This window comes from Mchenga conophoros, linkage group LG3 (assembly GCF_057382185.1).
Source record: "Mchenga conophoros isolate Kocher_MC1m ecotype Shallow Benthic linkage group LG3, M_conophoros_male_GT1.1, whole genome shotgun sequence".
NCBI lineage: Eukaryota > Metazoa > Chordata > Actinopteri > Cichliformes > Cichlidae > Mchenga > Mchenga conophoros.
Window position 1 is genome coordinate 16,423,307 of NC_140528.1, and position 26,784 is coordinate 16,450,090.

The following is a 26,784-nucleotide window of genomic DNA, read 5'->3' on the forward strand; positions in this document are numbered from 1 at the left end:
CGAAACAGACATGGGAACACTGAATGAATCACAAGGAGGGGAAACATCAAAAAAACACAATGATGTGACTATGGCGACTATGGAGGAAGACCAAATACAGACGGGAAATTATTTTTGATAAAAGTAATATTAATTTGACTAATGGACAGGCAGTGATAAACAGCAAACAAGCTGCTTAGCTTTACAGTCTTTGTTTTATCATCTGCAACTCCTGCAGTGTGAAACAGTCTTGGTATGTCAAACATAAAAACATTTTAGATACCGCTTCATCAGGTTACATATATATACCGTATTTCTTCATCAGAGAATCTATAATGTATTAAACTAAAAGTGTACACCTGGTTTAAAGAGTATTAACTAAATAAGAACATGACAACTTTCAGTCATTAATGTAGCAGAGACAGAGTCTGACTAAAGGGACATCACAGTGAGACCTGTTTGATCTGCAGACACAGTCTCTCTCTACTAAGAGTGTGTTTGACTTTAACTTTCACACAAAGTGATTCAGTTCCTCAAAACCCTCCAACAAACATTTACAAATGCTTAGAAACATTTTGTGTTTCTAATTACTGATGTTCCCCAGCCCCAGCATTCCCACAAATCTGTCTGTTTCCTTTTTTTAAGTTTCACTGTCTGTTCTCTAAACTTCGCTGATGCAGCTGGTCGTCTTTGTGTGAATCTCCGTGTGAAGGTAATCGAATCAGTATGTATTTTTTTCTGATAATATCAGCTGTGTGCAGCTTCGCTCCAGCACAAACCATAGCATTGTTCATGATGACAGATATGAACGAGGTTGACTTGTAACACCGCAGTTATGTGAGCCATCATTTGTAAGCCCCTTAAACTTTCGTGCACTTTTACACAAAGTTTTATGGTAGTGCTTCTTCTTCTTTGGGGATGTTTGTTCAACAGACTGAAAAAAGCTGTAATATATTTTTGAAATATATTTAAATTGGTATTTAAAGGACTATAGCATATTCTAATTAGATTTATGATACTGTGTTAAGACAGTAAAATTGTGCATGTGTGTGTTTGTGTGTCTGTCTGAATTTTGCTGGGACTGCACTGATTGATGATCGTTGATGATCCACCTGACTAGTATAAATTAGAGTTTTATATAACAGAACAAATTTGATATCTGTAAAAATATTTTTAAAATTCTTGCTTACTAGCTGACACTAAATTTTTAACTGATTTCTCTTCTGGGACACCCACACTGTGTGCAGTTTCATCTCAGCCCACTGTGTGATTGCTCATTAAAGGACATTTCTCCCCAAATTCAATAAGCTCAGTGGATTATTATAACAGCGTATCAACAATTCATTTAAGAAATCCTTCTTAGTTATTGTCATGAAAATCTCAGTGGATTCTTGACTTTGCACGTCTACTCCACAGCCTGGATAGTTTCATTTCAAACTGCTGCCGTGTTTCTGCCAAATTAAAAAACAGTTCTACTCAAATTCAACAAGGTTCAGTTAATAAACAATGATTAACAAAAGATTTTGTTCATATTTCATTATATAATTCTGATCCATCAAAAATATTCCTTCTTAGAATAATCCTTTCTCTTATTGAAGATCGATTTATTTTTCTCATTTTGGTCATTCCTATTAACTCAGCCATTTCCTTAATCAATCCCACACCACCGCCCCCAAAACCATGGGAACACAGAGCAAGGAAAGCACAAAGTACACAAGAAGACGGGGACAATAAATACACACTGGATAATGAGACGAGAGGCAACGGGTGAGAGACATGATGCAGGAGAAAACTACAATAGTCACAGGAAGCAACAGTTAAAACAATAAAACAGGAGAACATGGAGAACAAGGCTTAAATTACATAGAGGAGAACAGACTGGACAGGGGAACATGAGATAGATAAATGCAGACGAGACTGAGACACTGATGGGAACAAATCATTAACCAAATGGGGAAGTAAAACTTAAAGCTAAGTTCACAAGACACGAGACGATAAAAAAGAGGAAATGATACACAGAGACATACGCAGACATGTAGAAAACAGAAAGGAAAATATAAGTGAATGGGAAACATGACAGATGGGGAAATCAGACAATGACAGACAAACAGAGAGACAAGACAGACAAAGGGACATAACTGAAGTACAGAAAGGGATCACAAAAGCAGATATTTAGTGTCACAAAACCAAGAAGACAAACTACAATATGAAAACAGGGTACATGGGATATAGTAAATCCTAAAGCAAACTATTAACCATCCTTATATACAAAGAGCCAAACTAAACTAAAACAGAAAAGACTCTCAAAAACAAAAAGGCATCACAAAACCCTGAGGAAAAAAACAGCGATCCTCCATCAGCTTCCGCTTCTCCTTTTCAGGCGGGGTACACCCTGGACAGGTTGCCAATCTGTCGCAGGGCCAACACACAGGGACAGACAACGATTCGCACTCACATTCACTCGCACATTCACACCTAGTCAGGGACGTGCAGTGGGGGGGGGGGGGCTAGAGGGGCTTGAGCACCCGCCCCTTTCCTGATGAGTGCCCAAAGTGCCCTTTTGTTGAGGCAACTTTTAAATTTTTTTTATTTATTTTTTTATGTGTGTGTGCGTGCAGAGTCCTGTCTGTGCCCCTCAACAATAATATTTAACTATTAATCACAGTTTTGTTAAATAAAAGGATCTGGCTTACATCAGTCACATGATCACTATTAACCAATGATCGCCCTTGACGGCAGAACGCGCTGGTTACGAGCCGGGAACGAGCTCACAAAGAGCACGTGCATTTTTTCCAGTCCGGAGCTGTAGGAGAAACACAAGTTAACTCAGAGACACAGACTGATGCGACACAACCAGTAAGTAGGTGTACAGCGCACACTGTAGTGTGTAGCACCCAGGAGTGTTAGCTTATTACGTACACGTTGGTAAGCTGTCTTGTTGCAACTGACGAACTGAAACAAACGAGCGTGCTGTGTGCGACAGCGTGACAAACATTACCTGTCCTTTTATTAACTGCACAGGTAGTGCTGGTCACAGCTGCTGGCTACCTGTGTAAGGCTGTCATGGGTCTGTAGCTTTGTCACCGTTTTAGGGAACATATTTAGTTTTAAAGTATTTAGAACATATTTAGTTTTAAAGTAAGTTACAGGGCATTTCCTGCCTTTCTGGAGGGATTATATTTCACTAAAAACGATCTAATATGCATGTCCACATAATAATTATTATAATTATAATATATTAAAAAACACAAGCTGTATTTTAAAGAACATACATTAGGAAGCAGATTATATTAGATTTATATTTTAAATAAGACAAAATTTGGATTTTACAGCAGCAAAATGATTGTATCTCTACAGTTTAAACATGTAATAGCTTTGCCCTGCACAGAGTGGATAGTGAAACAAATGGAATCATCATAAATACATTATTTCATATTTATTACTTCCCCCTCCTCATTGCTTTATTATTGTAGCTCTAGTAATGAATAATAATGTAAGGATTCTGGATCAGCACCATGATGCCCATAGTATATACAGTATTCTGAAGAAGGTCTAAAATGTCACTGTGTGTGCATGAGTGTGTTTTATTTAGCTGGATTTAAAAAAATATTACTCATGATATAACATTGTGCAGACATGGCTAGTAAGGACATGAGGAGGAAACAGCAGGAGCTGTGTGAGGCTACTAAAGGCAGTGCTATAACATTTTTCTGTCATCATTTTATTATAGATTAAGTGCAAGAGTTGTTAGGTGTGGATAATTAGATTATAGTTTATTGCAATAGCAAGTTGTGTCTTGTTCTCAGATAGACAGCAAGTGGAGAGTGATATATGAAATGATGGGATGGAAGGAAGAAGAGAAGCAAAGAGTGATTCACAGGCAGAGCCTAAATTATTTCTCACAGTTTTTTGTTGCCTTATGGTTCCAAGCGCTGTCACCAATCTTTGCATTTTGTTATTATCTCATGACACTTGTTTAATCAGCTACCATCTCTCCTGTGGACTTTTTAATGTCTACAGTCTCAGATCAACACAGCCCTGCCCTTCCCATATTAGATTCTTGATGAATGTGTGTTGTTGTTATTCAGCCTGGTTCAATGTGCCCCTTTTTAACTTTGAGCACCCGCCCCTTTAAACCTCTCTGCACGTCCCTGCACCTAGTGGCAATTTGGATTATCCAACTAAATATCCCCACAAGCTGCATGTCTTTGGACGGTGGGAGGAAGCCGGAGTACCCGGAGAGAACAGCGATCCTAACAAATAATATTGCATTGGTTGGAGATGAAACTTTGCGGACATGTAGTAAATGGACTGATTCTTATATAGTGCTTTTCTACTCTCCTGGAGTTTTCAAAGTGCTCTATACAACAGGCCTCATTCACACAAGCACTTCTAAACACAAGTGCAAACTAATCATCAGAGGGCAACTTGGGGTTAGTATCTTGCCCAAGGATATTTGGCATGCAGGCTGGGGAAGCCAAGGATCGAGCCACCAACCTTCCAATCAGCAGCTGATCTTCTCTACCACCTGAGCCACAGCCACCCACCCATCACAAGTGGGTGAGGCTGGTTCTGATATGGTGCTTTTCTACTCTGAGCATTCAAAGTGCTTCATACAAACGACTCATTCAAGGACTTTTCCTGTGCAGAAGAGTTTTCTATCTTGGGGTTAGTATCTCGTATCAAACAACCAACCTTCCAGTTACTTTGTGACCTGCTCTAACTCCTAAGTACAGACAGAAGAGGAGTTTGTTAAGAATTTTATGACAACTGTCAAAGTTTTTTTTCTATTGTTTATTAAATTAATCTTATTAAATTTGAGTAGAACGTTCCTTTTATTTCTCTGAAACCTTGCAGCTTTTGGTGGTTAAACTGCAAATATATAGAGAAGGTAACCCAGAGGAAGAATGCACAGAGACTTTAAGGTCAGCTATCAAGAATCATTTTTACGCATTTTGATGCAATGTTATGATATTTGATGTTGAAATTGATTAGAAATGACGAATTTCATTTCTACAGAATTATGCAGTGTGGGTGTCCAAGAAGATGAATTCAGAATTTCATGTCAACTATCATATATGATTTAATACAGAACCTTCATACACCTACCTGAAACCATTTAAATGACATTATTGAGTTCCTTCAAAGTTTCTCCGTTTGAACAGAGTTGTTCTTTAATTTCTCATGTCTCAAGCAGCAGTTTGAGGTGAAACTATGGATTCATGAAAGAGCAGCTGTTAGGTTTGTAGCATAAACCTATTCGCTGGAACGTTAAGACAATATAATTACACTGCAAGCAAGACGCAAGTAGGCAAACTTCTTCATGGTACTCGTGCACGGGAGAGAACCGGACAAACGCCGTTCCTTCGCTTGGCCCCAGTTGCTCTCGTCCGTCCTCCCGTACACTGTCCTTTTATTGAGGTTACATGAATATGCATAGGTTCACTAACATGTGACGTCTACATACACAAAGAGTACCTTGCCTGTGTGTGTGTGTGTGTGTGTGTGTGTGTGTGTGTGTGTGTGTGTGTGTGTGTGTGTGTGTGTGTGTGTGTGTGTGTGAGGTCAAGATGTGACCCTGTGAAGCCTCCCCAAGGCTGGCACCTAGAAGTCTAACAGATTTATCTAAACAAAAAAGCACTTAGACTAGAACAGATGTAACTACGTTAATCCTACCATAACAATTAAACAAGGTACGAACTTTCCCATGCTCCCAGTGTGGAATGCACACCAGGCCTCTGTAGCCTGTTAAAGATCACACCACTTATCACTACACAATGGATTATACACTTCTAAGCATCTATGGTTAAATATTTCTAAGCATAAATGAGTAAATGTTTCTAAGCATAAATGACAATCAACAATACAACTCTATCATTCCCCCCTTTTTGACATTTATGCTAGAAAAGTTCCCAGTTATGAATACCTCATGTCTGACAGTTTCAATGCAATCATTCTTATACTCAGCATATGTCAAATCACCCTAAATTACTGTAAAAGTACAGTTTAACAAATGTATTAGCAGTTATCCCATTCATTGAGCTCATCTCATGGCAAACTGCATCTTACGAGCAACCAAAGAAATTGTTGATTTAATAGTGAAAATAAGAAAGTAACATTTTCAAAAACATCTCAGCTTGGTAATGCTTCCCCCGGGTGTGCAAATCACATGTCTCTCTGCAGAGTGGTTTGAGTTCTGCAGGGCGACATAAATGTCTCTTCCAGTTGTTTCATTGTCCATAGGACCAGAGTCCAAATGTATGTAGGATAGACATTCAAACATACCAGTTGGTTTTGTTGTTTGTCAACATGGGTCTCAGCTATTTCCAAAGCTGCAGACCTCTCAGCACTCTAGTTTTATGGCCTCCCATTACCCCATTCAAGCCTTCGTCCTGTGAGGGGGATATTTATGACTCCTTAATTGTCCACGCTCTGCAGAGAAACACCTCTGTGGAAAGGGTGCAGGGTTGTCTTACTGCTGTTATGATCCCAGCAGCCTTCAGAGTGTCATCGTATGCACAGTACAGTGGCACATTAGGTGATGTTCATAGTAAACTGCTGTCATCACCACCATAGCTTCTGGTTCCTGTGCTTTCACAGAATCATGATATCATCCTCGAACTCCTTCTGCGCTGTCGGTGGAGCTTGGCACGCTCCTCATCCCTCGAGTTTTCATGTTCCAACGCTGCTGAAGGTTTAAGGCAGAGCATGTCGTACACCTTAGTCGTCTTCCTCAGCGTCAATATTGAATCTTTCATTTTATTTAAAATCTTGCTGTGGGAAGTCTCCTCTTGATCTCCTCGAAGCTTAGTAGCACAGCTCTCTGTGTCCTGTCTGCTGTGCTGAAGATGATCTCTGATCCTCCTGAAGTCTCTCTCCCATCTTGTGGACGATCCTCTCCTCTATTTTGCAGGCAGTTTCATGGTCCTTGCTGTGGCTCCAAGGTCTGATTTCATGATGGGCCCCAACCAGCTTGATCTTTGACCTCAACCACTGCCCGGGCTGTCCGCTATGCCTGGAATGTTTCTCCTCACTGCTGCACCACTGTATTTCAAAAAAACTTCTATTTGGAGAGCATGTCAACAATCATCAAACCACATTCTTTAGTTCAGTGAACTTCACTTATAGGCCATCAAAGCCTCATCTGAACATGGATGCACCACTTGCATAGGTTTAATACTTGTAAATAAACAGCTAATCACACAAATCACTGCAACAATAATAGTAAACATTGTTTAATGTTAATTCCATTGTTTAATGTTAATTCTGGACCCCACCTCTTGACGCATGGACATGCTCATGCGTCAACTCACCAAACCTGGATCCCTGTCTTAAAAACTGGCTCCACCAGGAGCCTGCATACACAAAATCTGGAAATAAAATCAAACTTCACACGTATAAACAATTATATCAAAAAAGTAACAAGCATTCAGCACGGGCAAGACAAGTGTCATGTGCAGGTTTTCTCAAATCATTAAATCACTATTATTACCATAATTCGCCTCAAACATGGATCATCCCATGTGCTCAGTTAACATTAATGTAATCGGTGACTTCTCTTAAGCAAAGTCACTCCACTCACATATTATTATTATTATTATGGGCTCAAAGTGGCCAGCAAAGAGCCCACAATAAACTATTCCATAAACACGTAAACTCTTATTTGTTTTACTCATGTCACTTGTCCGTTTCAGCTGAATCTTCCACAGCATTCTCAAAGAAACAAACCTTAGCAATACACATTGACTGTGGTCAGACACAGGTCAACAGGTTCCAGAGGTGCCATAAAAACACCATAAAGTCAACCCTAGCTGTGGAAAGAATGTTAGTCACATGTAAACCCAGAAATCCTATAGTAGAAAAACATTAACTAATCCTCTTATAAACCACATAATCAAACACATAAAAAACTGTAATGCTGTAGAAAAGAAAATACAAATGTTAGCGCTGCGCAGATGTATACAATTTCTCACAGCTTCTTTTACCAGTCAGTCAGCTTGTTCTTTATTTCCATTCATTCTTTCTTTCTTTGCTGATAGTGGAATCGATTGTCGCATTTAGTTTCCACTCTCAGCAAAATGACGTCATCTCAAAAAAGAAAAAGAACTTTAGATAGGATTACATCGCTGAATCCAGTTTTAGGCTGGGACTCTTATAAGTGGCCTTCTCCAAAATCCAATTTAATGTGGAGAAGACTCACTTGTCACAATTTTCTCGACGACGTGTAGCACTTTTAATTCCCGACGTGCGGATCTGCTTAAAGAAAAGAAATAGACAAACAAAATCAGTGCCTGTTCAAAAGATAAAAATGAAAAATAACAGAGATTATCAAACAAAACTCTCAGTGCACTGTAAAAGTATCAAAATAAAAAGGCCTTGTTAAGTCATGACACAAACTCCTCATCTCAGGTAAATCATACCATTAGCATGGTTCATCATACCATCATACTAATCGGCAGGCTCGACTTCACAAAAGAAGAAAAATCATCAGCTAGATTCACTCCAAATCAATCATCAGCTGCACAAAACACAACAGTCTAACCCTAATGTCATATTAGCTATGAGTTTAATCACCAAGTCTGTGCTCTTCACTCATTTAGGCCACAGATCTATTTTATTCAATTTTCCTTTTTCCCTTCATCATAAAACATGTGACATGCTGTCATGCACTTCACAAAAGACGTTTGTTCTGACATATTCAAAGTTGTGTATCTAAATACAGAATTCACTCGCACATCAAAGCAGGAAACTCAGTGTTTTAGAGTTTCCACTCAAACACATCTCATTCACTCATGCTAAAATTCAATCACCTTTCATTAATCTAAAACCGATCAACTAATTTGCATATCAGCTATTAACCCACTAAGTTGACAGGACAACAGGAAAGCATGTTCAAAATAGTATCACAAAAGACAATTTCCCTCATACAGTAAATTACTTGTGCTGCATTAATCAAGCAGGAAGCTTCTCCCAATTTACCATTTTAACACTAAATTTATTGCCTGGTCACTGATTTATCAAACCAGGATTTTTTTTTTTCCCACAAAAGTTAAATTGTTGTCCTGCAACTTGGAGAGTCAATTTTTTTTTTTTTTAGGATAAATTCGGTATTTGATAACAAGTGTCTGCTAAATTGACACTATTTTACACTGATGAAAGATAACAAGCTAATTTTCATTACATGTGTGTGGAGCTGTATATCCAGCAGAGCATGCAATGTGCTATGAGTTTCACTGGTCTTTACATCACACGAGGTGACTTGGACAAGATAATAAACAGACTCACACACTTAAAATGTTGTCTAATCTTCATAAGCTATTTTGTGTTTGGAATTGTTAGTAGGGTTAATATATGTTCTGTTTTTATGTATCTTCTGAAACAGGTTACCATCGGCAACCACACTGTGTGTTGTTAACCCCTTCTACAAATACCCTCTTTTAATGTGTAACACTTTGTGTATGGTCTTGTGTTATCTCTGGTGGATATTAGCTGCATGTGTGGTGTCACCTTTCCATTTTCTAACAGCACACTTGCATACCTTAGTGCTTGTCCTCTTCCCCTTTTGTGGTGGTCTGGACACTGTGTCAATCCTCCACTTCCAGGCAGTCGCTTGTCTCCCCGAATTCCTTAACCTAATTTGATTGCCCACACTAAAACAGCAGCCTCAGCCCTCTTCTGCTCCTCTCCTTCTCTCCCACTTTTCAGTCCAATGGCAGTCAGCTTTTTTTTCCAGCTTTGTCCCGTGTCTCTCTTTGTCCCACTGTCTCTTTCATTGCCATCTCACTCCAAACATGGCAAATGTCAAACTCAGACAGTCTTCTCAAAAGTCCTTTACACACAGTGAGGTTGCAGCTGGCTGGAAACGCATCTCCATCCATCCAATCTAGATGGTGGTTCTTCTCTTTCTGATGCCGTTTGCCCACAGCGCTGCTGGACCTCTCTGCTCAGATTGTCTCTTGGACTCCTGTCCACTGTTAAATGTTCATGCTCGTGCTTCTGAAACTGCACTCGGTGTCTTCAGGGAGAGATTCGTTTCCTTGGAGCTTGCTTGTTCAGGATGAGGACGGGAAGCTGCAAAACAATTCAGCCAAAAATTCTGGCTGGGTGTTTCTAATTTTTCTAATGATTTCAACCTATAATTTTCTTACGACTGCTGCCCGTGTAGGATTGATCCAGGTCCGTTCCCCACCTGTAAACGACAGACTGAGAGACTTTCATTATTATCATCACTGCTTAATCATCACACATCTCTCTCTGTCTGTGTTTGTGTGAACAATCCTTTCTTAAAAGCAGAAAATGACATTGTAGTTGTTTTTCGGCTGATCAACACAAAACCTTTTTCCTATAATTATTTTTCTTCGTCTACAATGTAATTTGTCTCTTTTTCACTCTTTTTTTTTTCTTCACAATAGCTGGTGGTCTGCAAAATCACTGCTCTCACTCACAATCAGAGGCAATTACTTTTGCACAGTGCACAAAAACACTGTGATGTCAGACACATTCACACTCACTTTTTCATCTGCATAAATAAATCATATGGCTGGAGATATGCGCCATGGTGATCCATAGGCATGATCACACGTTTATTTAATTATTTTCAACCCAACAAAACAAATAAACAAAAACATGATGCTGATGCTTCACACACACTAGTCAAGGTGCAGAAAAACTGCTCATGGAAACGCTGCACACTCTCTGTTTCCCTCTCTTTGAGCAGCTCTCAGACAGCTCTTGATCTGATAATGTGTAGCTTGCTCATCAGCTCAAAAAACAAAACTGCAACGTAACATCACACAGTAGTTGCATGCTCTGCCCACAGCGGCAAAGTCTTACACTTTCATATTCAATGCAGCTTCTCCATCATGTACTTTTAGATGTTTCATACATGGTTCAGCATTTTAGTTGTTTTCACAGGCGTGCTCTATATCTCAACAATGGCTCATAATAAGACGACAGTCTTTCACACAGGTCAAGTGCCTCTATGCACTTCATTAGTTTAAATATTTACCTATATCACTTCACCTCACATGTCATTGTACTGAATTAAAGTAACCACAAGCTTAATGTAGATTACTTTTAACAACTATCCACCTCAATTGTTTGGCACACAGGCTGTTAACATTTTGTGTCAGGAAGGGGTGGGGGGAAAGCCACCCACCAGAGCACAGCTGCTGATGTGGGCTGGCCTTTTCCACACACTCTTCAAGGCTGGTGTGTTTTCTGAAAACTTCTAACATTTGAATCTCTTCCATTCATAAGCCTGCGATTAACCGCACGGCTCAGGTCCGCGTGAAACCCGCGCGACCGCATTCGCGTGCACCCACGCAGCTGTGGAGCCTTCGCTCTCTCTCTTTTATACATAAATACTTTGTGCTGCCAGGAGCAAAGTCCAGCACAAACGTCTTTCTCCCTCTAACTCACTCTTGGTTGCTTAGAAACCCATAATAACAACAACAGCTGCTGACATCACACACCACGCGGTCTGCTCCGCACACACAACAACAACGAGGACGAAAATAACAATAACACAAAATAGGCCTACTGTCCAGCACAATCTGGACCCCGCGGAACCTCTCAACACCCCACAAAGCGGTGGAGAACTCACCTCTCGCTGCACAAAGTAGCGAGGAACCTCTTACCCCACAAAGCGGTAAGGAACCTCTTACCCCACAAAGTGGTAAGGAACCTCTTGCTGCACACAGTAGCAAGGAACCCGGGTTTCGCTCCACAAAGCAGCGAACTTCTCAACGACTCACAAAATGGCGGAGACTACACAATGACACGGTTATAGAGTCGGCCTCTTTAAACTTACTTGGCGTTGCTTAGCGTGTAATATCAGCCTGAATCCCGCCGATCGCCATTCATCGAGGAGAAGGACAGACAGCGAATCCACAGGAACTTCCTGGCTGACGTCACAGTCTTTCAGCGTGCCTCTCCCCCCCCCCCTCGGTGAATGCGATCCCAGGGAGCCAGCATCGAAGGACCAATTAATGTTAGGTTTGTAGCATAAACCTATTCGCTGGAACGTTAAGACAATATAATTACACTGCAAGCAAGACGCAAGTAGGCAAACTTCTTCATGGTACTCGTGCACGGGAGAGAACCGGACAAACGCCGTTCCTTCGCTTGGCCCCAATTGCTCTCGTCCGTCCTCCCGTACACTGTCCTTTTATTGAGGTTACATGAATATGCATAGGTTCACTAACATGTGACGTCTACATACACAAAGAGTACCTTGCCTGTGTGTGTGTGTGTGTGTGTGTGTGTGTGTGTGTGTGTGTGTGTGTGTGTGAGGTCAAGATGTGACCCTGTGAAGCCTCCCCAAGGCTGGCACCTAGAAGTCTAACAGATTTATCTAAACAAAAAAGCACTTAGACTAGAACAGATGTAACTATGTTAATCCTACCATAACAATTAAACAAGGTACGAACTTTCCCATGCTCCCAGTGTGGAATGCACACCAGGCCTCTGTAGCCTGTTAAAGATCACACAACTTATCACTACACAATGGATTATACACTTCTAAGCATCTATGGTTAAATATTTCTAAGCATAAATGAGTAAATGTTTCTAAGCATAAATGACAATCAACAATACAACTCTATCAGCAGCTGAGCCAAATGAGAACTGAATTTCAACTACAAAAGATGATTTTCAGAAATATTTTACATTTTTTGAAGTTATTTTAGATTTGAATGAATCATGAATGAAGAAGCATTACCAGAAAAATTAAGAAGAAAAGACAACTTGAGTGAAAAACTCTTACCAAGGTCTGCACTACGTATCAGGATTTGATCTTATTCAGGTAATATCAGGGTTCTTATAAGGGTTTGTTCACAATAGTAACTCATGCAGCTATTTTTCAGTCTCACTGACCAAACTTTTTACAACGTGCTGCATTTTTAATAGTAAACTTCTGTTCAGTGCTTTTCCTGTCACACACTCATACATGTGTTTTGTCTGCAGCAGCTGTGTTGTTGTTGTTAGATTGTATTATCTGTTTAATCTCTTCAACATGGTTTTAGCTTTCTTTGTAAAGTCAGCAGCTCTGTCACTTTTCTCTGACTCCTCTTCTGCTCGACACTCAGCTGACACTCAGTTTCATTTCCACATTCATGAAGTTGTTGTCCAAGCAAATCATAGGCTCCATGATTGGTCAGCAAACTGTGTCCAGGCAGACAGGTTGGATAAGAATAACAGATTTATGTTTGATTACGCCCGTTTCCAATTCAGTTCCAGTCATTCCTGGCCCCAGGAGGTTGATGGGGGGGGGGGGGGGGGGGGAGATGGGGTGAAGTGGGTTGTAAGCACAATGTAGATGAGTGGAGGCTTAATGTACTTAAACTTCCAGTCACAGTGAATCAGTGTGTGTCAGTGAATGCATCATGTGTGCTTCATGGCTCCATCTAGTGGACTGATAGTAGAAGTAGAGCAGCTGATGGCAGCTTCCTGTGCCTCACACTGCTGTCTGACTGCATTCAGCTGATATTTGGACAGCACACATGATGGAAAGGAGGATTTTGGTTTATGTGCACATTAATGATTTGTGTTTCCTCTGCAGGTGACGGTAGAAAGTGTGTGTGAGCTGATGTGAATTGAGCAGCATGGATCAGTGTGAGGACAGAGAGGAGGGAGTCCCTCCCTCTAAAAGCACTCTGTGTGGGGAACATGAGAGCCAGACCAAAGCTCAGAGGTGAGATGACCATCTCTAACTGTCCATGACTCTTCTCCATGTCACAGCTCAGCACTCACATCACTGCTCCATCATTATTCACACTCATACCTCTGTGTGTTGTTTTAAAGCCCAGAGCTGTGGGGCGTACCAGGCTCAGCTGGACATAACCCTGAAACTAATCCAGAGCCTGGACCTGAACCCAGCTGTGCTTCCTTAAAGAGCAACAGGTCGAAGGAAATTGTTGTAAACTTTAACAAAAGACTGTTATGTGACAAAGAGTAAGTACATTATTTTTATGAGTTTCAGATTGTTCATCATGTCTTTAATTTAATATTTCCAGTTTTTCCTTCCTGTCTCATGAAGCTGTTACATTTATTGTTTTTCTTTTAGGATCAATAAGAGGCCAGAATCTCCTGGACCTGAACCCAGCTGTGTTTCCTTAAAGAGCAACATGTCGAAGGGTGCTGTTACAGACTTTAAAGGCTGTTCTTCTGCTGCTGAGAGGTAATGTGTGTCTAGATGTTGTTCCTGTATTTCTGAATAAATCCTCATGTTTAATATCAGCTCAGCTCTTTTTCACACACATTTCTATGTTGGTATGTGAAGTGGTGTGTGTTGGAGTGTTTCCACAAACACAGCAGTCAGAGTGGAAAGAGTGGATGTTGTAGGAGGTGTTTGTGTAGTGAAGAGGCTGAGTGTCTGTAGGACTCCAGCTGCTCCAGCAGGTGTCTCCTTTGTGCTTTGCTTCAAACACAGTGTAGGGAGGAGCTTCCACTCAGGTGTTTCAGGTGTTGCTGGATGGAGGAGGACAAATAGTTTTTCCCTTCAGTGACACTTCAGCAGCTCAATGTTTTGGGAGATGTTTGTCTTTATGAAGGTTTATGGATTCTTGTTCTTAATTTGGTTAAACTGAGCAATACATTTTCCATCTAACATTTAAAGTTAATTTCCAGGTGAATAAAAGATCTGCAGCTGCAGCCTCTGTGATGTTTCACAGTCTGAAAGTAACAAATTCAACCAGAGTTCAAACAAAGGCTTAATATACGTGTGTGTTTGATATAATGCCAAGAAGTACAAATAGGTGTTCTTACAGGTCTTAATCACAGAGGTCTGATAAGTCTGGTGACTTTCACACTCGGCAATTTTGCTGCCTTTTATTTTATATTGGCCTTTTTAAAGCCCTTCAAAGTCTCCCACATTCATACAGAGCTTTTAACACCAAACTCCTTTACAGTCCTTCTCCTCTCACACACGATCACACGACTGATTTGTCTGCAGCAGCTGTGTTACTGCTAGTATTTTATTATGTGTGTAATCTCCTCATATTGTTCCTGTGGTTTAGTTTGACTTCCTTCTGCAAACTCAGCTGCTCTGTTGCTGATACACGTCTCCATGAATATGATTGATCAGATGCTGCCAACACCATGTGTTTCATGTGAGCGCTCAGCTGAAACCCTGGGTTGACTTATCGAGTTAATAACAAGCTTCACGTGACTGTGAATGCTAAAGTGAATCCAGATAAAGGAAAGAGACCCTGCTAATGTTGGACTCACTTCTTAGTGTAGATCCCAGGAGGAAGTTCAACATAGCCATTCTTTGTGCTAGCTCGACCAAACCAGAGACCACAGTGCAGGATAATGATCATCATCTGTCTCTGTCAAGGACATTTAAAATCCACAAATAACAAACATAATTATATTTGATCATTAAAAATATGTTTTCACTTAAAAAAGCATGAGCACACTGGTGGATTACAGAAACATGAAAACTCATTAACAGTAAAGTTAATTTAGGCGTAAACAAAGTGTCAATCATACTTAAGTAGAAGGACTGATGTTTGTGTTAACCCTCACATGGGCTGTACAACATTATATAGGGAGACAAAAACAGAGATTATCGTAGCCATCGCTCTCTCGCATGGACGTGGCAGTCTTGCTGTCTGCTGCGAATCCTCCCCGTACCTCCGTGACCTCGTCTGGTATCTGCTCCCTCCTCTGTAAGAGACAGTAAAGGAAAACACGTCTCTGCCTAGTCTTGAAAATCTAATCTTATCATCCATTGTTCTTCTAGGGCCTCTTCTTCTTGTGGCCTCAGCTAACTGCTAATATTTACATGGCTAACATTAACATGTGTGCCAGCCAGGTTCACATTAATGATGAACTATGATTAATTAACTGATGTTGAAACTGGAGCTTTACTGACCTCTGAAATTCCTCCTAAAGTGTTATACAGTGTTGTGACAGTCAGCTGCTTCAGCTGCTGCTGGGATGGGCTGTGGCAAAGAGAACCGAGAAAATCAAAATCAGAGTTTTTCTCTGAATTAAAAGCAAGGAAACAACAATATATTCTACATGGTGAAACTGATGGTTTCTGGTGTTTGGGTCTGTTTTTCTGTATTCGTGCAGATAAAGTGTAAACTCAGATGAATTATACCATCAAATGTTAAAGGAAAATATCAGGATGAGTGTATGTGAGCTGAGAAGGACGTGAAGCGAGCAGTTTATCCCAGAGCTGAAGCTGCTCTGTGTGCAGGGATGAGCTCAGATTCCTGCTGTGATTGATCAGCAGTCACAGAAATGTAGACTTGTAGTTATTACTGCAGTATGGTCACAGCAGATACTGATAAACATGTATTATGAGGATGGATAATCAAGTTTCTCACTCTCTCCTTTAAATCTCAGTTTTTTTTCTTCTTCACAGTTTATCTGTTAATTTATTAATGAATAACACTGAAAGAGTTTCTGTTATATTTCCCCTTGAACATCAGCTTATTAGGGCGGCATTAGGAAATAGCCCCCCTCCAAAGAATGAATAAATGAATGATGATAATAATAAAATGATTAAAAAGCAGAGCTCAGAGTGGTAGAATGGTCAAACATGGATCCACGGGTGGTTCAACTGCATTTGGTGACGTGACTAAAGCAAATCTTTCAAATAATCCCACCATCAACGGGATGTTGTCTCCTTTACTACGGTTACTTTACTTGGTCACCGTGTGAGTTTCTTTGAAATGAACCAAATTCTTTTATTTGTTGGTTGTTGCATATTTAACCTCTACAGTCAGGAAAGGAGGAGATGAGGCCTCAACAATGTTGGGTTGTAGCTGTGGTTCAGGTTAGAGTGAGTGTCCATGGAATAAATGCAAGTCAGTGAACTGGAAACATGACTGTGTTCAAACTTTGTTTTCCTTTTTATAATGAGTCTAATCAAAGGTGGACAGAAGTATCTCCACTTTGACTTTTCTGTGTCACCATCAGAGCTTCTGCACAGTGTGGAGAAAGATCCAGAAGCAGAGCTGGACTGCAGACAGCCAGTCAGAGCAGCTGTGTACAAAGTAAGACTGAACATCTGTCTGCTGATGGACTCATTTCTGAAAACTGGACTTCTTGTGTTGTTCAGACATTGAAGAGTTTTCTTTCTCTTTAGTCTCATTGTTTTTCTTTCTTTCAGCAGATGTTGGTCTGCAGGAGGTTTTAGATGAACATAAGATCAGTCTGAGGAGGAGATGTGAACGTGTGACTGAAGGAAGTGATGAAACAGGAAGTAGAACCCTCCTCAACAGGATCTACACTGAGCTCTACATCACAGAGGGACAGAGTGAAGAGGTTCATACCCAACATGAGGTGAGGCAGCTGGAGACAGCTTCCAAGATGGACGCCCTCCATGACGCTCCAATCAGGTGCCAGGACATCTTTAAAGCCTTACCTGACCAACAGAGACCCATCAGAGTGGTTCTGACCAACGGCGTGGCTGGTGTTGGAAAGACCTTCTCAGTGCAGAAGTTCACTCTGGACTGGGCAGAGGGCTTGGAGAACCAACATGTCAGTGTGGTGGTTCTGCTTTCATTCAGGGAGCTGAACCTGATCAGAGATGAGCAGTACAGTCTTCTGGAGCTGCTCCATGTTTTCCATCCAACATTACAGAAGGTCACAGCAGAGAAGCTGGCTGCCTCTCAGCTTTTGTTCATCTTTGACGGCCTGGATGAAAGCAGACTTTCATTGGATTTCACCAACAGGAAGCTGCTGTCTGATGTCACACAGAAGTCATCAGTCAGCCAGCTGCTGACAAACCTCATCCAGGGGAATCTGCTTCCCTCGGCTCTCGTCTGGATAACTTCCCGACCCGCAGCAGCCAATCAGATCCCTCCTACATGTGTTGACAGGCTAACAGAAGTACGAGGCTTCACTGACGCCCAGAAGGAGGAGTACTTCAGGAGGAGATTCAGTGATGAAGAGCTGTCCAGCAGAATCATCTCCCACATGAAGACATCCAGGAGCCTCCACATCATGTGTAGTATCCCAGTCTTCTGCTGGATCACTGCTACAGTTCTGGAGCACATGTTGACTACAGAGCAGAGAGGAGAGCTGCCCAAGACCCTGACTGACATGTACTCACACTTCCTGCTGGTTCAGACAAAGAGGAAGAAGAACAAATACCATGAGGGACGTGAGACGAGTCCACAGGAGCTGACAGAGGCTGACAGGGAAGTTCTTCTGAAGCTGGGGAGGCTGGCGTTTGAACATCTGGAGAAAGGAAACATCATGTTCTACCAAGAAGACCTGGAGCAGTGTGGTCTGGATGTGACAGAGGCCTCTGTGTACTCAGGAGTTTGTACAGAGATCTTCAAAAGAGAGTGTGTGATCTTCCAGAAACCAGTCTACTGCTTTGTTCATCTGAGCATTCAGGAGTTTCTGGCTGCTGTCTACATGTTCCACTGTCACACCAACAGGAAGACAAAGGTGCTGAAGAACTTCCTTAAACCAAAATCTTTGACCAAGATAATTTCCAGTGTTTTCGATGACGAAGATCTCCAATCACTTGATGTATTTCTGAGGAGAGTCATGGAGAAATCCCTCCAGAGTAAAAATGGCCACCTGGACCTGTTTGTTCGCTTCCTTCATCGCCTCTGTCTGGAGTCCAACCAGAGACTCTTAGTAGGTCTGCTGGGTCAGACAGCGATCAGTCCACGAACCATCCAGAGAGTCATCAACAACCTGAAGAAGATGAACAGTGATGAAATCTCTCCTGACAGAAGCATCAACATCTTCCACTGTCTGATGGAGATGAATGACCTATCAGTACATCAGGAGATCCAAGAGTTCCTGAAGTCAGAGAACAGATCAGAGAAGGAACTCTCTGAGATCCAGTGCTCAGCTCTGGCCTTCATGCTGCAGATGTCAGAGGAGGTTCTGGATGAGTTGGACCTGCAGAAGTACAACACATCAGAGCGGGGACGACGGAGACTGATTCCAGCTGTGAGGAACTGCAGAAAGGCTGGGTGAGTCCAGATGTGATCATTAACATCATTGATCAGTGTAGGTTAGTAGTTTAATGTTGAAAATAAAATCAGATTGTAAGCACAAAGTGTTTGTGTCCGTACGCTGCAACCTTCCACACCATTCCTTTATTGTACAGACTCAGCAGCATCTCCATGGATCCCAAATCCAAGAGTGGAGAACAGATTTGAAGTGTGTCACATCCATGCAGTCACAGCTGTTTCCACAATGTTTCCACTGATATTAATCCTGTTCAATGACACGTTTCATATCAGTGAATATGTTCTTTAGGACGTCCACTGACATGTTTAAGTGTCCTGCTGGAAATCACTCAAATCATCCATGAAATCCATGAAAAATCCTTTTAGTGTTTCTAACTTCACTCTCTGTCCTCTCTCTCTCTCCATCCTCCTCACTGCTTCTTTCACTGATAATCACACAAACATCGTATTCAGCTACAAAATAACACAATAATATCATCTGATGATCATTATTATAAGAGCAGGATCCATATTTGATATCAGAGTAACACACTGCTTGGTTATGTGCAGTCATCATCAGTGACTGTGGGTCAAACAGAAGCTCTCTGATTGTTTGCTGACCTTGGTCACCTGTCCACTCTCACCTGTTTGTGTTTGCTCTCTCTTTGCTGTCTCCATCCTCTCTCTCCTTTCTCTCCCTCTCTGTCTTTGTACGTCACTCAGGTCCAATGGAAACAGTGACATTTACTAACCAATCAAAGACAAACTGATCCATGTCAGGTTATAACAATATTCAAAGTGAATACAGGCTGCTGCTGGACACAGACAGGTAACATCATTTTGACTTGCTGTGACCTGGATCTGGACTCATAAACACTGAAGCCCTGAACAGGAATACAAATCATTTTCTGCCAACTAACGACACACCAGAAGATAATGGCTCAGAAAGCTCACATGAGCCAATCATTTCTGTGTTTAGTTCCCCTGAAATCAGATGTGATATCAGCAGCTCTGAGTTCATTCATCATTATTGTCCAGTGATGAGATTTCTGCTCTGTTTGGTAACAGTCAGCAGGTTTTTCCTGCGTGTGGACGTGAACAGTCGTACCTGACAGCAGGTAGCAAACAGAGATCATCTTTCCAGCTGGAACTCTTCACTGAGCTGAACTCATTCAAAATGTTCTGGAGTCAAAACAGGAAACAGTCCAAATGTGTGTCTTCACTCTGACTCTGGATCAGATCTCAGTGCCAGACTGTGGATATTATGGAAGCCTAAATGTGACACCATCTTCCTTCTTCATCTGCAGATTAAAGCCAAACAAAGATTCTCATTAAAAGTCTGCAGGTCTGAGAGAGACTCAATCGTTGTGTCATGTCAAACACAGTAAGAGGAGCTGAAGCACAGATGTGAAGAGCAAATTCATCAGATTATGACCTCACTCTGTTTTGTCTTCATATACATTCAGTCTGTGTTTATAATGCAGATTTTCTGCTTTTTTAATAACACATTTCATATTTTCTATCATCACAGACTGACTCGGTGTGGACTCTCAGAGTCTCACTGTGAAGTTGTGGCCTCAGCTCTGAAGTCCAACCCCTCCCATCTGACAGAACTGGACATGAGTGAGAACAACCTGCAGGATTCAGGAGTTAAGCTTCTGTGTGCTGGACTGGAGAGTCCAAACTGTCGACTGGAGACTCTGAGGTGAGTTCACTGACTGCGGCTGTTGTTGTTTTTCTATATTTCAGGTCTTTGATGTTTGAAACTTTCTTTAGTTCCTAAATGTTCATGATGTGTCTGAAGACAAATGTGAAGAAGTTTGAGTGCTTTCAGAAATGTTGTCTTTCCAAACGACTGAACAACAGTTTTTCCTTTTGGCTCCAAACAGAAGTGACAGACTTGAGCAGGGTTCATTTAAAGGCTGACAGAAGTAGAGTGGTGACGGGGAGATGTTTGACAGGACAGTGTTTCAGCCTCCACAGGTTCATGTTGTGCTCCATCAGTCAGTGAAGATGAAGTCAGTGCTGATGAGGCTGTAGAGTGTGTGAGGGATGTGAATGAGGATGATGAAGATCTGATGATAGCAGATAAAAACAGGCTGCAGAGACTTTCAGCCATACAGGGCACACAGTGTGTGTACAGAACAGCTGAAATCATGATGGAGGTCTCACTGGAATATGGAAGCATCACAGTACAGCTTCAGTGAAGCATTAAAGTCTCTGATATGAGATGAGAAATGAAGCAGCCAGAGCTTTTTCATGAGTGGAAATCCACTGTGACTGTGAGCTGCTGCTACAGCCTCCAGATTAGCCAGCAGCTCATCCTGCTCAACATTTTCTCACCAACTTTAATGGAAGTGTGATGTTTTCAGCTGGAGTGATGGTCAGGGTGGCCTCCCTCTCCTCTTCTTCTCCTCTTCCTCTTTCATTTGTAAAGCCACTTCTGCTGCTTTCATTCATTTGGAAGTCCTGTAGCTGAGTTTGGGAGAGACTAACAGCCTCGGCAGCAGAGGGGAGAAAGGCTGTAACACCACCACTTTACTCTGTTCTACCTGTCACATCATTTTATCAGGAAACAAATATGCTCATGTTTTTACTATGTTTGTCTTGAAGATGTAAGAAGATCACATGGTGCTTTTTATTATTGTGTTGGTTTGTTTCCTGTCTCTTGGATGGAGCCCAGCTGTGCGTGGCCCCTGGGCCTGTGGTCAGAGTGTGTGCTGGATAATCCGGCCCAGGATGAGGCCAAACTGGAATGGGATGAAATGTCTGTCACATAATTGAGCATGGTGTAGTTTGATTTCTGCACAATTTAAAAACAACCAAAACTTTGTTCTGTCTTTTCTATGTTATACCGCAGACTTTCTTTGATACTGTGTCCAAAAGGAGCAGCTTTTACTTTGAAGGGGACCGTCTCTGTTTCCTCTTCAGGTTGGATGATGGAAGCAAATGAGTGTGTGATGTTCTTTCAGTGTTGCACTTTGTAGACGCTCCCTGAGCACTGGTCTCACAGCCAGCTGCACATAGAGACCAGTGTTGTTAGTCCAGGTCAGAAGATGACTTGTTGGAATGAAAATGAGCTTGTAGTTTGTCTGCTTTAATAATGTGACTGGAAAAAGGTGTTGGACTTCAAATATGTCCATTTCTTTCACACTTCACCTTTAAAAGTGAAGCCTTGTGGTTCCTGGAAGGAAAAACACGACTTTTTCAAGTCTTTGTCCTGTTTTTATGATAAATGTACAACTTTAATGTGAAACATTCAGAGTTTTTTCTCTTGTTGTGTTTGTTTGAAGCTGCTTCCTGTTGGCTTCAGCTGTTTGGAGTTTCCATTTTCTAAACTTCTACATTCTGAACCTTCTTCAGCTCTGAACAGATGATGAAACACTGAATGATTTCAAGCTCACACTTTGTCTAATAAACATCTTTCATTCTTTATACAGATTGATCAACTGTGGTTTGTCAGAGATCAGCTGTGATTATCTGGCAGCAGCACTGAAGTCCAACCACTCCCATCTGAGAGAGCTGGACCTGAGCTACAACAAAAAGCTGCAGGTTTCAGGAGTGAAGCATCTGTTTGGTTTCCTGGAGAGTCCAGGATGTGGACTTGAAACTCTGAGGTCAGTCAGCATGTTTTAGTTGTGCTGAGATGAATATGATGTGAAAGTTGTGCTGACACTAAACTGCAGACATCAGGCTGATATTATACTGATCCACACTGAGGATCTTCATGGTAAAGTCTGTTTTCTTCTTCTCTGGTTTAGTCCATTGACTGGAGCAGAACAATGTTCACATTTCAAACAGTGAGACTCAACGTATGGCCCGCGGCCCACACGCGGCCTGCCCACCTTCCCTGATTCAGAGAGAGGGGACCCTGATTAACTGTGTAGTGTTCTTCCTCACAGTTCTAAGTATCAGACAGAGGCCTTTGTGTCAAAGTCACTGAGGATCAAACAGAAAAACATGAAGCTGATTTTCCTGTTTTGGCTTTTTATAGCAGATAACCTTCAAAATATTCTGCAGTCCATCAAAAACTGAAGCAAACCATGAATCAACATGTGAACATGAGCTGATGCTGCTGAAGGGAAGCAAAGTTACAGAGGTTTGATTACAGACACAGCTGAGAGTTTGTAATCTGTCATCATTTTAAAAGGTTTAAATTTCTTCTTCTCTGGTTTAGTCCATTGACTGCAGCAGAACAATGTTCACATTTCAAACCTTCAAAGAAGAAGAAAAATCCTCCACTGGATAATTCACTGTGAAACTCTCCAACTCTTCATTCCACCTTAAACTCTGTCTGACACTGAAATCCAAAGCAAAATAGGTTTCTATTAAAGGTTGTAATTTGTATATGAAAAAGTGCTTTGGCTCAGCAGGGATCAGCTTACAGGTAGAATACAGCTGCTGGATGGGATTAGCATGTCATAGCTATCTACCAAACTGCTAACTGGGGGATTTCAGGCCATCTATGAATCATTTTTGCTAACTGTTTATTCAGCTTAGGCTCACAGGGCTGGAGCCTGTGCCCTAGCTGTCATAGGGCAAGAGGCGTGGTCCACCTGCACAGGTGAGCAGTCCATCACAGGGCCAACAGAGGGAGACAGAGAAGCACTCTCTCACATCCACACCTACAGCCAATTTAGAAGCACCAATGAACGTAAGCAGCATTTCATTGGACTGTGGGAGAACATCCAACCTCCACAGAAAGGCCAACAAGCTTCAACCTACAACCTTCTTGCTTTAAGGCACTAGTGCGAACCACTTTTCCCAAATCCTGCATCTTCCTGTTTCTGACTCCAGGCCAGCTCCACTAACACTTTCTCATCAGACACTGCCACCTAGTGGAGGAAGTCTTTGTTCCATTTGAAGCTTCAGATGACAGTTAGTTCCTTTACAAAGAGGTGGAGGTGGTGGGGCCACAGCACCATCATCACTGAGTGCCATAGGACACTTAACCTTTGTTTCCATATGCTGGGAACTTCCTGTTGTTCCAAGGAGGACTGGAAAATGTGTGAAAATCTCCCAGTCAGTTCCGCACAGCGCACTTCAATCATTTCCCTCCCACAGCATCAGGACAAGGGCTTTTTCTCTCTTTGCTCCCACTAAGAGATTTCCACACAAACACCTCATCAGTGGGACTCTCAGAGCTACCAGCCCTTTGCTACAATCACAAAGCTCTTCATTGAAATCAATGATATCAAAGCTGGAATCAAATGAGTCCAAGTCTTCTGCTGATTCAGCATTACATTCATCTTTGCTCCTTGTTCTGCATCCCCACCATGGACTTCATTCCTTTCCAAACCAGCCTTGAGTGTCCTTTATTCAGCTCATCCTCTGCTTTACTTTTACACCTGATTTTAGCTGCTTTATCTCTCTTTCAACAAGTTTCTGTGCGTCAATCTGTTTCTTCTCTCCCTCATAACAAGACAGCTTCTTCTGCCTGAGAACATGTTGGAGTGATTTACTAATCCAGGGCTGCTTATTGGGGAAAATACTTCCTGTTTCCAATGTAATCCCCATTTTCTCAGAAAGAAATGTAAGTAGAAATCGATGATCTAAGTGAGAACATGAGACTTTAAAAAGTCCCAGTGGGTGCAGTCAAAGCAGTCCCTCAGTCCCAGTATAGAGTCTTTGGTCTAGACTGGAACAACTGTGTGCCCAGTTTGAGCTCTCTTCAGTTCTGTGACCTGACAGACCCAGAGGGGCCATCACATCACATTTAGAAGCTCCTCTAATGGAGCCACAACACATGTCCAACACTTAGTCTGTCTTGTTGGACCAACTTGAAGAAATGATTCAAGGACTTAGTCACAGAACAGAGATTCAAATCTCCAAAATCCAACTGGCTGCATCAGGACATATAGTCTGAAACTCTGCACAGTTTCCTGTTTGAAGCTGCTTCCTGTTGGCTTCAGCTGTTTGGAGTTTCCATTTTCTAAACTTCTACATTCTGAACCTTCTTCAGCTCTGAACAGATGATGAAACACTGAATGATTTCAAGCTCACACTTTGTCTAATAAACTTACATCTTTCATTCTTTATACAGATTGATGGACTGTGGTTTGTCAGAGATCAGCTGTGATTATCTGGCAGCAGCACTGAAGTCCAACCCCTCCCATCTGAGAGAGCTGGACCTGTGGGGAAACAACCTGAAAGATCCAGATATGAATCAGCTGTCTGATCTTAAGGAGAGTCCAGACTACAGACTGGAGTGGCTGCTGTAAGTAGAGTGATGGAGTGAGTGGGTGGTGCTGTCAGCAGTATTGTACTAAACACAGTCAGTATTAAACAAAGATCCAGTGTTTCCTGTAAAGCTGCAGCTTCTCAGTGAAGCTGTGAGAGGAGAATGGTGACAGGCTTCAGGATTGGACACAAACACTTCCTGTTTCTCACCTTTATGGTCACCATAGTAACAGCTGACACGCTCTGATCAAACAGTGTCAACAGCCAATCAGCTCTCTGAACAAAGCAGCACGCAGACCAATGACTGCATTCATTTCCAAGTTTAAAGCAGTGAAGAACACAGTCTGTAGGTGAGGAAGAATTTAGTGAGAGCAGATGTTTGGATGGAATTCCTCCAGTTAACAGCTGGAACCGTCCATCTGGATTGTTGGGCTTGTTGTTGGGGTTCCTACTGAGCTCAGAGTGGACACACCAAGGTTCTTCTAATGAATGAAAGTCCCAACTCAAACTAGGAGGGAAAAACATTTTCATCAACTTCAATGAAAATCCAAAGATTAGAAAAAGTGAAGCAACAATGAGTCCTAGTACAGTCCCAGCACTGAAGTCCCTGCTGCTCTTTATACTGGATGTGCTGCATCACTGACTGACAGCTGATGAAGAGTCTCTGGAAACACTCGTTTATCTCCTCTGCTCTTCCTTCTTCTCTCTGCAGGTGGAGGTGATGATGGTAAACAGGACGGTGTGTGTGCTGAGAGAGGAGGAGCTGTGTCCTGATGATCCAGAGAGGTTGAAGCAGCAGCAGCTTGTGTGTAGAGATGCTCTGACTGGGCCATGTTACTCGGAGGTGGAGAGGAGAGCTTCATCCAGCAGTGACTGACAGAGGAATGAGAAGAAGTGCAGATGACTGTCAGTGCTGCAGAGTGAACTGCTCTGAGAACAGCTCCACTGTCAGACACAATGTAGAGTCCAGCATCATCCCTGTGTGTCCCTCTGGATCTGACAGAGGATCATCAGTGTATCTGGACTGCTCTGCTGCTGCTCTGTCCTTCTACAGTCTCTGCACAGTCTCTGTCTGACTCTGGCTTCAGACCCTCCTGGATCAAACTCACCTGGAAAGACTTTCAAACATCACTCAATAGATTTGAATACAGAATATATTTGATATATACTGTAGATGTACTGTAGAGTTGCAGTTTGTCACTTGTAAATACAGTCTGTGAGCAGCTGTGAGCTGAAAGATCTTTCTAGAAACACGAAATGTTTTCACTCTTCTGTTGCTTTTTCATATATTTCCACAACATTAATATTGATCCCACCTGTCTCACCTGTTTCATGCTTTTATACATAATAACAGGACACGTGTGATCTGAGCGCTGCTGTGGTTGCTGTGCTCCACGTCTTCATTTAGATAACAGAGACATCTAGTGGTTCAGAGGGAGAACTGCAGCTGTGTTTTAGCATGGAAAACTTTTTATCTTTTAGGCGCAGATACAAATATGACAAGTATCAGTGTAAGATACAAAAGGTCACATCAGTCAGCAGAGGGAACAGTGATCACACAGCAATGTAAGAATAGAAACATAACAGTGAATCTGGACATGTATACAGATGGAAGCAAACAAACAGGATGTAACACTACATTAAAGCCACAAATGGGAAGAAAACAAAGCCAAAGGAAAATATATTTGATCTC

At 41.8% G+C, this 26,784-nt stretch overlaps 1 protein-coding gene across 5 annotated transcripts; it reads left to right on the top strand.

The window, feature by feature from the left end:
- Positions 1 to 640: 640 nt before the first annotated feature.
- Positions 641 to 26,487, top strand: LOC146577467 (protein NLRC3-like). 5 transcript variants are annotated; one of them, XM_085254301.1, is made up of 10 exons: positions 641 to 691; positions 13,541 to 13,672; positions 13,783 to 13,932; positions 14,045 to 14,158; positions 16,912 to 16,988; positions 17,105 to 18,932; positions 20,443 to 20,616; positions 22,352 to 22,528; positions 24,955 to 25,128; positions 25,804 to 26,487. In XM_085254301.1, the coding sequence occupies exons 2-10, from the start codon at positions 13,584 to 13,586 to the stop codon at positions 25,811 to 25,813; spliced, it is 2,793 nt and encodes a 930-aa protein (XP_085110427.1). In that variant the 5' UTR covers positions 641 to 691; positions 13,541 to 13,583; the 3' UTR covers positions 25,814 to 26,487. The 5 variants fall into 5 exon arrangements, with proteins under 5 accessions (XP_085110427.1, XP_085110444.1, XP_085110417.1 ...); XM_085254318.1 differs by having other exon boundaries at positions 13,788 to 13,932; XM_085254291.1 differs by lacking the exon at positions 641 to 691 and adding an exon at positions 12,739 to 12,784.
- The last annotated feature ends 297 nt before the right edge of the window (positions 26,488 to 26,784 follow it).